We start from the raw sequence: 11803 nt of genomic DNA on the forward strand, positions 1-11803 counted from the left end.
GGCTCCAAAAACTAGTTTCTAAGGATACAGCAGAGAGGGTTGATGCAGCTCTGAGCCGTGCAAGTCTTGGACCTGTGTTTCCATATCAAGTAATCTTGTGGAAGGTGCGGGTGGATTGGGTGACTGGCCTGTGGTCACACTCACAGTTCTGCCTGGATGGGCCTCTCCCTGTGACCCAGGGGCATGGCTCCCTCCTTATCAGATGTGCAGTGTGAAAGCTTCCCCTTCCCTCCCGGATAGGTGCACAGCTCTTAGACGAGTGTCGAGGGCCAGTTCAGGAACACTTGGGCTGAGGGGACCTGGGCTGGGGGCCCGGGGCCAGGAGAGCCATTGACCCCCACAAGCGAGCACCTCCCTGCTCCTGGAGGGTTCCTGAGGGGCCATTCAGTTTCACTTTGAAAAGGTAGGAAGCCTGGATAAAAGCAAAAGCTCCTGCGGAAGGCGCTTCCTTGGTAGACACAGTCCCACTTCAGCTTTGGGCTGCCTTTGATCCTCTCCCTTCTCGAGTTACCTTTCTAGTCCCCCTTTAAGCCCCCTTTGAATTTTTTATTTTGAGGCAGGACCTCATTAAGTTGCCCAGCCTGGGCCCAGACCTTATCTGGGAGCCTCAGCCTCAGCCTCCTAGAGTCTTGGGATTGCAGGTTATCACCTCCCGTGCCTGGTTAACCATTGCTTTATTTTTCTTTTGAGACAGTCTTGCTATGTAGTTTGGGGGGTGCTTAAATTCACTGTGTCATCTAGGCTGGCCTCAAACGCATGATAGTCCTGCCTCAGCCTCCTGAGTGCTGGAGTTGCAGATGTGCACCTCTTGCAGCTGGCTGAGCATTGCATTTAATTGTAGATAGGGAAAAACCAACTATTTCTGAGGTGTTTCATACTGGGCTTAATTGCCTAGGATTTACCCTGAACCATGACCTGAAGTCTAATGGGCCCACACCCCTGGCCTGACACCAAGCTTTCCAAAACTGAGAATTTCCACACACTGCCCTAAAACTGGGGGACAAAACTGTGGAGGAAAACAGCTGCCCCAGGTTGTGACGAAGAGGCGAAACCTCGGGACCAAGCACGACCTGCATGATGCACAGCCTGGCTTGGTTTCCTTCCAGTCGGAGTGGTGCGGACAATGCAGGGACATGCGGGGGCACAGGCTGTGCATCGCCCAAAGCTTCCCTGCATCCATGTTCTTTTTTTTTTTTTTTTTAAATGAGCAAATACATTTATTGAAGGAAATAAAGCTCCTGTCTGAGAGAGGGACAGGAGGGGGGGCCCGAGCGGGTAGTTCCCCCTGCATCCATGTTCTGAGAAAGTACAGCTTCCCCCTGCTCATGTTCCTTGCTGATTTGTGCCCGTGTCTTCCTTTGCGTGCTGATGTGGGTTTTCTCTTTTCTTCATTGAAACAGAGTAATGGTTACGATGGAGAGTCGTACGGATCGCAGCCTGCGAGCAGAAGATCCGGCAGGGTTAGTACAGCCGGCTCGCCTGGCGCGCGCATGCAGGTCGCTTGAAAGCTGCTCGGAGTCAGTTGCTGCTAAATTTAGCTTGTTTTTATAAGAGGTCTTCTTTTTCTAGCACAGCAGTGTGAAAGATAACGTTTTCCAGCTAGCACGCATTCTCAGGGTGCCTGGCATTCTAGGTGTCAGTACTGTCAGGAGGTTCTTAAGTTTAAACCCAGGTGAAACTTTAGAGTTTAAGTCTAGCTTGAAGATGATGCCTTTCGTTGTTTTTCCGTGTGTGGACGCAGGTGTCAGGTCAGCTCATGTGCAGCAGCAGGTCAGGTCAGGCCTGAGCTTGCCGGCTCTCCAGCTCCCTCCTTGTGGTTTCAGTGTTGACCTGGAAGCTGCGCATGAAAGAGCGAGCCTGTGCTTCCCAGAGAGAACGGAAGTGTAACTATAGGAAGGGAAAGCGGGTGGCTGAGGGTGAGAATCAGGAACTGGCAGCAACAGAGAGTTGCTGTGCAGGGGGAGAGGTGGGGAGCCCTGGGTTTATGGGGCGGCTGCACCCTGGAGAGGGCAGGCTGAGCCGTCTTAGTGGGCGAAGGTCTCATTGTGCACTGTAGGTTTGTTCTAAAACCTTCCTACCCTGTCATTTCTTTTCTCTTTCACAGATACTTTTACACCATTGAATTTAACTGCTGTTCTAAAGATATTATAGAGTCACTTAAATTCTGTTCCTAGGTTTTGCATGGGTGACCCACGCCCCACCCCCCACTAAAGCAGCAACCTCGGCTTCCCAGAACTGGTTGGACGGGTTGTGTGCACCTTGCTGCCCTCCAGGACTGTGTAGGCTTTGATTGTGTTTCTTCTCCCATTCCTGGGAGCTTTTGTACCCCAGGCTTCTAGATCCTCCCAGCTGTAAGCTCCCTCCCTGTTCCCGTGACCCAGACACCTTCCAGGCTTACAGGGCAGTGCAGAGCCCGGGCAGAGGAGAGGAGCCCCGCCATCCCTGTGCACACCTGTGGGACACAAATGCAGAGTGTGCCCAGCACCAAGCAGCTGCAGCGTCCCTGTGTCACTGGAGGGGGCCGCACTGCTCCCAGTGGCCCTGGGCCACTCACAGGAGTCTCAGAGCCTGGTTTGCAGCTTTCTCCTTGGTGCGCTGCTTCACCATCACTGGTCACGAAGAATCCCAGTCTAGAGCAGGAAGTTACTGTACTTTTTTTTTGATACTATACATTCTTTCGCCAAGCTTCTGCCCAGTGACACATTCTCTAGGGTGTCCCCAATGTGTTGTCATGCACACAGTCAGGGCAGAGCAGGGTGACTTCAACCTGCGTGTCATATATATCTTGCATGTTTTTCATCTTTGATTTTTACATTAAGACAGCAAAGGTGTGCTTTATTACTTAGTTAAGATTTGTGGAAGCTACTAGAAATCCCCTATGTTCTAACACTGCTCACAGAGTGAACTTGGCAGTGAAATGGATTAAATAAATAATCAAAGACCAAGGTGACCTCTCAGTGCATAGGACATGAGCCACAGCAACTACAGCAGCATGTGAGGCAGAGCCCCTGTGGGGAATGGGAGGCCTCCCTCGAAGGCCTGGGCTGCCAGAAGGGCTGGGGGATAGAGGACCCCGCTGGGCTCTGCAGCGCCATCTTGCATCTCACCCGCAGCCTCACACGGGCCAGTGCCGGCAGTCCACTTCTGTGGGTCAGTGCTAATGCTTTACATGGGAGGGCCGGCATCCTTCCATGACAGCTCTTGGCTGGCAGGCAGGCTTCAGGGCTAAGCTACAGCCCTCAGGCATTGGGGACTGAAGAGAGGTGGGAAAATTTGAAATAAACAGCATTTAATTATCTGAGCATATGCAGGGTGGAAAGCAGAAGCCAGAAAGTCATTGTGGGGGTAGGTGAGCCACCCCTACAGTGAGCCACGCAGTCACCCCGGGACAGCACCAGAATGTGAAATACTGTGGGACGCTCGCCTTGGGAGCTGCCACCATGCTGGTCCCCACTCCTCTCGAGCCACTCAGGCCCCCTCTGGAGGCCGGGCTCATCTGCACCTCGCAGGTGGGCAGGCAGTGCTGTGGGGATCACCGCCGACCATTGTCTTCTTTCTTGGTGCTCAGAACTCCAGCTACAGCGGGGACGGCAGATTCTCCACATTGTCGTCTCCCAGAGAAGAGAAGTTGGTTGGTTTGCATTTAATTCTTTCCATCCTGTCTTCAGAAACTACAGGTTCTGGAGCATGCAGGCATGCACACCCTTTTGTGTGTGTGTGTGTGTGTGTGTGTGTGTGTGTGTGTGTGTGTGTGTAGCTCAGCTCGCCCTTTCTCTCCCACTCCGTCTCACCAGTTTCCTGTGGGGTAAGTGCTTTGTGACGTCACTAACCTGAGCCTTCCCGTTCAGATTCTTCCCTGTCCTGCTTTCCACACCAACTGTGGGACTCAATTGCCTGCACTAAAGAACATACTTACGTGTAGATTTGTTCATTTGTTTGAGGCAAGGTCTCACGATGCAGTTCACGTCACTTTTAGCTTGCTGTGTACCCCAGGCTGGCCTTGAGCCCTCGGTGATCCTCCTGCCTCAACCCCCAAGTTCTAGGGTTACAGGTATGGGCCACTACACCCAGCTTAGATTTTAAAAATTAGAGTTAATTAAAAAAAAAAACCAAAACACCTTAGCTTTCTTTCCTGGAGAGTTTGTTCGTGCTCACATGTGCAGGGCCCTGGCGGCCCTGGCATGAAGATCCAGTCTAGTCTGGGCGCGCACACAGCAGAGCACTCAGGGTCCCGACGCTGATTCCAAGTCTCTGAGGAGCATGTGGCCGAGCTTGTGCATCAGGCCCAGACCTCTTCACTCAGCCAAACCATGAAGTCGTGGAGGTGGGAAAAGATCAGGGGCCCAGGTCATGGAGGGGGCCAGTCTGGGTGCCACCCAAGTGGAGGAGTAGACAGGAGGGTTGGTCCTGACCAAGTGCACCAGGCTCAGGCAGATGGGGAAAGGAAACCAGAAAGAGCCAGATCCAGAGCTCAGGAGACCCTGGGGTCGCTGTACTTAGTGACCCCGACACCCACTCCCCAGAGTCAGAGAACAGAAGGAAGTCAGAACCCCTGATACCTCTCCTGATCTCTACGTAACCTTTGGCCTCATTAGACTGTTTCTAGTCAGTCAGCCCTGGCCCCATGTTCCCCCCAGATCCCCCCCCCCTTTCTGCCACAGTAGTTAGCCCTAGTCCCTTCGATCTCATCCTGCCGCCTCCCCCCTGCCAACGGGTTCCTGGTGTGGTCCTCCTTCATCCCTTGCACGCATGTGCCCACTTTGCAGATTCTTCCTGCTGCTCCAGCCCCCACCCCTCTCCTAGGGGTGACTCCCAGTGGCGTTCTCACTAAGTGCCAAGTTAATCAAGGAGGTTTTGCTGTCTCAGAGAGCGCTTGAACATTCAGAAAACTGGTTCTTCCTTGTTTCCACTGAATGGAGATGTTTGCCTAAAGCAGGACACAGAGCCAGCCTTTAGCTTGTGCGAGAGCTGTCCCCCAGTCCAGCCTATATCCAGCTTCACTGCAGTCCACTGAACAGAGCTAACAAACTTCCAGGGCAAGGTCCCAGTGAGGGCTAAGCCTTCAGACCCAGCAGTCAGGATTCAGGCCTGGGGGCCCCTCTGCACCCTGACCCCTCTTTCTACCTGAGGCACCTGTCTGACATCTGTGCCTTGTGGGTTCTTACCTCTGCCTACAGCGCACACCTGGCTCTTTGGATTTGGTTACAACACAGACAGGCATCAAGGAGGACCTGGTGTCTGGGTTACTGGCTAGCTTTTCTGGTCTTCCAGCTGGGCCAGAGGCAGACCCTGGCCTGGTGCCGCAGCTCTGGTTGCTGGCTGCAGCTGTGTGTCCTCTTCAGGAGAGGAGCAGGTTCCACAGAAATGGGTACTGTGTCTGCTTTGCTCATTGGAAGTTCCCCCAGGCACCCAGAATCCCCCCTTCTCCCCTTGGGGCACAAGCTACAGGGCCTGAAGGGTGCTGGGTGCTGTAAGAGTGGTAGGGCACCAGTTTTGCCCAGAAGACCCTTGGATTTGTGTAAATCATTTTATCTGGGGAAACTGTTAACTCACACAGTGGAATTCCCCACACCACTGTATCAGAATCGCTGTGCTCAGTTTACTGCTGTGAAGCCTGAGTCTGCTCTTGAGCAAACGCCCCTGTAGGGGGCCTGCAGGAAACGTCACCAAAGAATTTTTCTGTAGCCGGGCATGGTGACTTGCATGCCCATAACCCCAGCACTCAGGAGGTTGAGACAGGAGGATCGCTTTGAGTTCAAGACCAGCCTGGTCTATGTAGTGAGTTCAAGGCAACCTGAACTACATAGTGAGAACTTGTATAAAAAAAAAAAAAAAAAAAAAAGCTGGCCAAATAGCTCAGGATTAAAGCACCTGTAAGCAGGCACAGGGGCCAGGGGTTCAATCCCCAGGCCTGCCATGGTGGTGTGGGCCTGTAATCCCAGCTCTTGGGAGGCTGTAAACAGGCGGATCACTATGAGTCTGATCTGGTGGATCACTACGAGTCTGATCTAGTAATGAGACCCCAAACACTCTGTAGATCCTTCACTAAAATACAAAAAAAAAAAAAAAAAAGAATTTTACTGTATAAGTAGAGATTGATGTATCTGCAGATTCCTGACTTAGTTTTTCCCCATCAAATTTTAATAATTAGAACTTGGGTCACAAAGACCAAAATCTAAACATGATTGATAACAATGAAAATGGAGTTTTAAGCTGGCTATAGTGACCCATGCTTATAAGCCCAGCAGCGTCCAGGAGGCTGAGGCAGGAGGGTTGCCATTAAGCTTAAGGCCGGCCTGCATTACATAGCAAGACCTTGTTTCAAAAAGCCAAAATAAATAAATGTAGTTTTTCTTTCTGTGTATAGATTTTAAAACCCTAATTGATCCCCGTGGCTTAGCAGCTAACTGGCCCCCCTGGTTCCTTCCTCCACCCCATAATTACTGGCATAAGGGGAAATCTGTCTGAGTTGACAGTGTCCAGGGACCTTCGCGAGGAAGGGAAGGTGTAGCTGTTCCCCCACTTGCCCTCCCTCCTGCTTCCTCGGATTCCAGGGACTCTCCTGCCCCAGCCTCCTCGTGCATGCTCCCCAGGCCAGCCCTGCTCCCACACCTGCCTGCCCAGCGTGGAAGCTGGGTCTGTCCCCTCCCATTCTGCCCCTTCCAGGTGGCTCTTCCACAGAGCTCATGAGTGGGGACTTAAGCCTCCTCTGCACGGTGTCCACCTCCCTTTGCTGGTGTCCAGTTGGTGACCAGTTTGCTGAGAACATGTCTCTGGCTTTAAAACCTAAAATAACTCAGGACCTAATATAGAAAAGTGGACCTTCGGGGAGGAGCACTGAGTGTATTTTCAAGAGCTCCAGTCCAGAAAATTGGTCTCTTGGGTCTTTCTGTTTCCACCAATTGTCCCCCATTTGGACTTTTAGGTTGTTTTTTGAAAAAAATATTTTTCTTTGGTCAGTGTGTCCAGGAAGCCACTTGGAAGGTCTCTGCGTACTCTCTGCTCCGTGGACTGCAGAGGCAGAGCTAGCCTTCTACTTTGGCTTTCTGTTTCCTGTTTTCACAAGGCCTGTGTTCAGGTCTGGCCCTGGCTGCGTGGCCTTTGTTGCCGCAGGTGCCAGGTCTGCTCCCACATGGGAAGTGGGCACCTCATCTGGTGTACTCCGTGTACTGGAGGTTGACCTGCCCTCTTCACATGCACACAGGAGCTGCTGTGTCCCCGTCCCCCCCCACCCCCGGCCATGCACCTTCCTGCCTCTGTGTGCCTGGGAGGGCCTGAGAGCAGGTCCTGGCTGCCGTGAAGCAGAGCCCGCGTACCCCTCAAGCTGCCTGGTGCCCCAGCATGTCTACTTCACTGTGTCACCATGACATACATTCTGAGCCTGGGCGTCCCTTTCACAGGATTGGGCTGCTGGAAGTGCCAGGCTGGTCCCGGAGCCCACCTCCAGGCCCGCTGTGTCTGTGCCTGTTTCTGACCTTGGAGGGCAGGCGCACTCTCCACACGTGGGTTTCTGTAGTCATCCTTGGTATCTGAGGGGGCCTGGCTTCCAGGACCCTGGGGAAGCTGGAGTGCGCAGTGGTTCCAGTCACCCCATAAATGCTGTTATGTATGAGGACCTAGTGCAGTGGTGGAGTCTGTGGCAGGCATGCCACTGTGGCCCTGAAAACTCTTAAAGGCTCGCTGTCACTGCCTCGCTGGCATGCTATCCTCGCATCCTCCCTCGGTGATCCTGGGGACAGCGCAAGAGCCTGCAGGTGCTTAGAGTGCCGAGCTGTTGGGAAATGAGGACAGAAGGAAGCTGACTAGGAAGCACAGCAGGCGATTTTCTAGTATTTTCCACCCTGAGGAGGTTGGGCACTGAGACAGGAACCTGCAGATACCACCATGGGCAGCTGTACCAAAGCCCACACCATCCCCATCTTGGGTTTTGAGTTAGGCTGTGTCGCTGTTGCTGCTGCTGTTGGCCCCATAACAGTTCTAGCCCCACACCCCACACCCCTTTCTAGGACTGCCTGAAAAGAATTGCCTAGAAAGTTTACTGTGTCAAACATTGTCTTCTGTGCCTCTGTCTTGTAAACGTGGGCTCTGTACCTACCGGGCTTCCTGAAAATACAGTGCCTGGCTTGGTCCTTCCTGTTCTGTCTGTTGGCACCGCTCAGCTGTTGGGACAACACAAGGCTGTTTGTCCTCCCCTTTGAAAACTTGCTTTTGCTTCCTTCCTGCAGCCCTCCTGTCTGTGTAGCGTGGCCAGGCCTGCGGGGAGTTACCTGGTGCGTGGGCCCCAGCCCAGCCTGTGCATGCGCCCTCCACCCCCCATCTGGTCCTGCTATGGATGTCACTTCCCCTGGAGCTTGCATTGCCCGTGGTGCTGTCAGCCCTCTGGCCAGGTCTGGGTTTGGGGTTGTCACACGGCCACCTGTCCAGTGAGACTCACTTGTACAGAGCCCTGAGTCTGGGCATCCGGAGCAAGGGCAGCTTGCACTTTCTTTGCTGGCAGAAAGACCGCTCTTGGGTGCCCTGGCACTGGGCAGATTCCAGCCTGCATTGCTGTTACTCTGGAAATTTCCAGCTTTACATGTGGGCACTTAGTGCACTGCAGGAAGCTTCAGCTAAGTATCAGGGTAACCCTGTTGCTCCATGGAACAGTGCTTGCAGCAGATCATAGGCTTACAAGTGAGAGGTGTGCATGGCTTTATTGTGCCTGCCGAGGGACATGGGGAGCTAAGGCTCCATTAACCTGGGCGGAGCTCACCAGCGCCCATCACAGTGCTGTAAGCTCCTGTGTCTGTGATTAACTACATAGGATTTTAAGGGTAACCAGGCGTTCTGCCTGCAGCTTCGCTACTTTTAGAGTTCCACACTTCAACATTACAACTATACTAACAGGATCTAATATTTTATTTTGAAGTCACGTGACATGCTTTAACTCCACGAGCTCAAGGGTGCTGCCTGGTCTGCTGCTGGAATCTGGATTAACACGTTTCTCCTTAGCGTGGATTGCTTTTCAAATACAGATTTAGTGGTGCAGTGGAGATTAAACTGCATGAAGACTGACAGTGCCTGGAGTTTGTGCACATCCCTGGGTCTCCACTGAGGAGCTAGAGGAGGGGCATCCAGCCTCCCTGCAGTGTCCCCCCGGACTAGCCTCAGCATGTGTCACCCTGGTCACCTTGCATGTTCCTGGGCTGGCAGGAGGAAGGTACCATCCTGAGGTCTCTTTCTGTCGCAGGCATCTGTGTTTCCAGAGAGCAGCGTTGACCTGGCTCGGCGGGGTAGTGCCTGCGGCTCCATGGCTGTAAGGCACTTCCGACTTTTCTGCCCCCCTTTCATCCTGTGCTACCGCTGCTACATGGCCCTGGGGTGCTTTCAGGGTACAGGTCCAGTGTGGAGGGGGACATAGGGTCCCGCCTTGGTTTGCAGTGGGATTGATGGTTGTGGGTCATCGTTCTTCAGTTATTGGGAGCAAAGGAGGCCGACCCTGACCCAGCTGCCTCCACCCTCTCCCCTGCAGGGCACAAACAGCAGTAATGCAGGGGTTCTCAAGTTGATAGAAGGGCAGTCCAACAGGCTGCTGCCGATTTTGCCTCAGAGTAGTGGAAGGTGATGAACAGGCTTGAGGACTCAGAGCAGGATGCATATTTCACTTCCTAATGCTCTTTGGGGGCCTTCCTGCCTCCATCAGTGGATTTGAAATGATGGCTGGGGCTATCACAGCTGTAGGTGGAGGTCTGTCTGTGATGATGGGAGACGCAGCCCACGCGAAGATGAGAAGAGTGGGGTGTGGGGTTCCTGGAGGTGGGGAAGTGCCCAGCCCCCAACACCTCTACTTCCCCTCACGGAGGGGGGGGGAGTGGGACTCCCACTGTTACAGCTCCTGCACAGACCCCACAAGATTCCCCCAAGTGCTCCATAGGACAGGATGGGTGACTTATAGAGACCGCTTGACATGCAGCTGTGGTTTTGCTCCTGAGGTTCACCAGCTGTTGGGCTGGGGTGGGTCAGTTTTGGAGCTCGCCTGGCAAGCAAGGTCCTGGGTGTGATCCCCAGCAGGAAAGAGGAGGGGCTGCTGCATTAACTGAGCCAGGGCCCTGCTTCATTGTGCTACTTCGCCAGGCTATTCCTAATCCTCATGAAGAAAGCCAGTCAAGCCAGCGGCCTTCTTCACATGCCATTTTTAGCAGTCTTCAGCCTGATACGCAGTGACCAGCACCCTTGGTTGTTGACGTGTGCACTGGTCAGGTTTGGTATTGCCTAAGTTGTTCGGAGCGGAGAGCCCACTGGGGTAGATATCTTCCCAGTTCTATTTTTGGTGTTAGGAGCTGAGACCCAGGCCTGTGGGATAAAATTGTCCTGCATAAAGTGGAACAAAATGATTTTCTTCTATCAGAAAAGAAGAAGCACCTGCACTCCATTACAGAAAGAAACTGCCCACCTACTAGGTAGTTTTCCTGTGCTCTAAAGTCCAGTAGAGCCAGGTGTGGTGGTGCATGGCTTTAATCTCATGCACCTTTGGTGGGGCTGAGGCAGGAGGATTGCATCAAACTGGAGGCCAGCCTGGCTAACTCGAGTTCAGGGTCAGCCTGGACTACATAATGAGACCCTGTCTCAAAAAAAACAAAGCATTTTCAACTGTCCGAGGCCTCATCTTCCTCCTGGAATTCATCAGAATGAAAACAGACAGGGGCTCTATCCTAGCAGGTGAAAGGACGACAACAGAGGAACAGAACTGGAGGAGACCATGGCTTGGTAATCTAGGTTCCCTGTCACGTATAACAGAGTTGATGTGTGCCGGCCTAGGGCAGAGCACACAGGACAGGTGGCCTCAGAGCAGGGCCTTCAGGCAGCGTTCCCGTTACAGGTGTGCGGGTCTCTCCAGGGGCTACCCTTGGGGCCTGTTGGGCTCTGCTCCAAGCCCTTGACCTTAAGTGGTAGCTCATTCCTGCCTCTGCCCACCCTGTCTTGCTTACAAGAAAGCAGTGGTGTTTCTATAAGGGGAAAATGTTTTGAGGACTGGAAGGGAAGTGGTGTGAGTCCAAGCTAAGTGGCTGATCCTAGGACAGTGTGGCCCAGGCCTTGCCCTTTCCTGGAAGCGTGGTGGTACAGGTAGATGGGCAGACAGATGGACTGGGTACTAGCCCCCAGGGGGGAACCCCATGGATCATTTAAAAAAAGCCGTGTGAGATTCTGAGTTAACCCTAAATCTTTCTTGTTTCTGCTTGGTAAGACAGGAGACATGCAGAACTTTTCCCTTGAGTAAACACCACCAAGCCCTCTGTCCTCTTCAGTTTCTGAGCAATTTCACTTGTCGAAAGGTTTCAGCAAGCTGGTTGTAGTGGTGCATGCTTGTCATCCCAGGGCTCAGGAAACTAAGGCAGGAGGATTGCTGTGAGTTCCAGGACAGCCTGAACTACAGTGCGAGACCCTGTCTTCAAAATGAACAAAACAAGGAAGGTGTGATGCAAGCTCCTTTGGGTGGGATGCACGCTTTATCTTCTTCCTAACTTTGTCCTTTAGCTTTTCAGGGAGATTCTTTTCTATTTGGGGTGGGGTGCTTACTGGGCTCATGGCAGATTCGGGCTCCCTCTCACCCTAATCTCTCTTCCACTCACCCCTGTGCTAATGGGCATACCTTGGCTCACTCCTGGCCACTGCTTCGCTGACCTGTGCTGTGTCCATCTGTCCATCTGCCGCACCCACAGCAGCCTGCGGAGCACAGCAGCCACCTCAACTCCAGCTCCCGCGCCTCCTCCAGGGCCAGCTCGGCGCGTGCCAGCCCGGTGGTAAGTCCGCCTCGGCCCATGCC

The 11803-nt window shown here is 53.2% G+C and overlaps 1 protein-coding gene across 37 annotated transcripts in view; it reads left to right on the forward strand.

Annotated features, from left to right (window-relative positions):
* The window catches only part of Lrrfip1 (LRR binding FLII interacting protein 1), a 96712-nt gene that overhangs the window by 56557 nt on the left and 28352 nt on the right, over positions 1-11803 (forward strand). For 7 of the 37 annotated variants that reach the window (XM_023722166.1, XM_023722133.1, XM_023722148.1 and 4 more), the window contains 5 exons: positions 1401-1460; positions 3569-3631; positions 8226-8270; positions 9230-9295; positions 11700-11780. The exons of 9 other annotated variants lie outside the window; for them this stretch is intronic. In XM_023722166.1, coding sequence (XP_023577934.1) covers positions 1401-1460; positions 3569-3631; positions 8226-8270; positions 9230-9295; positions 11700-11780 — 315 coding nt within the window. The remainder of the gene's footprint in view (positions 1-1400; positions 1461-3568; positions 3632-8225; positions 8271-9229; positions 9296-11699; positions 11781-11803) is intronic. 21 more of the 37 variants (XM_023722145.1, XM_023722152.1, XM_023722154.1 and 18 more) reach the window with 14 other exon arrangements.

The sequence above is a fragment of the Octodon degus genome, unplaced genomic scaffold, assembly GCF_000260255.1.
Source record: "Octodon degus isolate 3935 unplaced genomic scaffold, OctDeg1.0 scaffold00089, whole genome shotgun sequence".
NCBI classification, from domain to species: Eukaryota; Metazoa; Chordata; class Mammalia; order Rodentia; family Octodontidae; genus Octodon; species Octodon degus.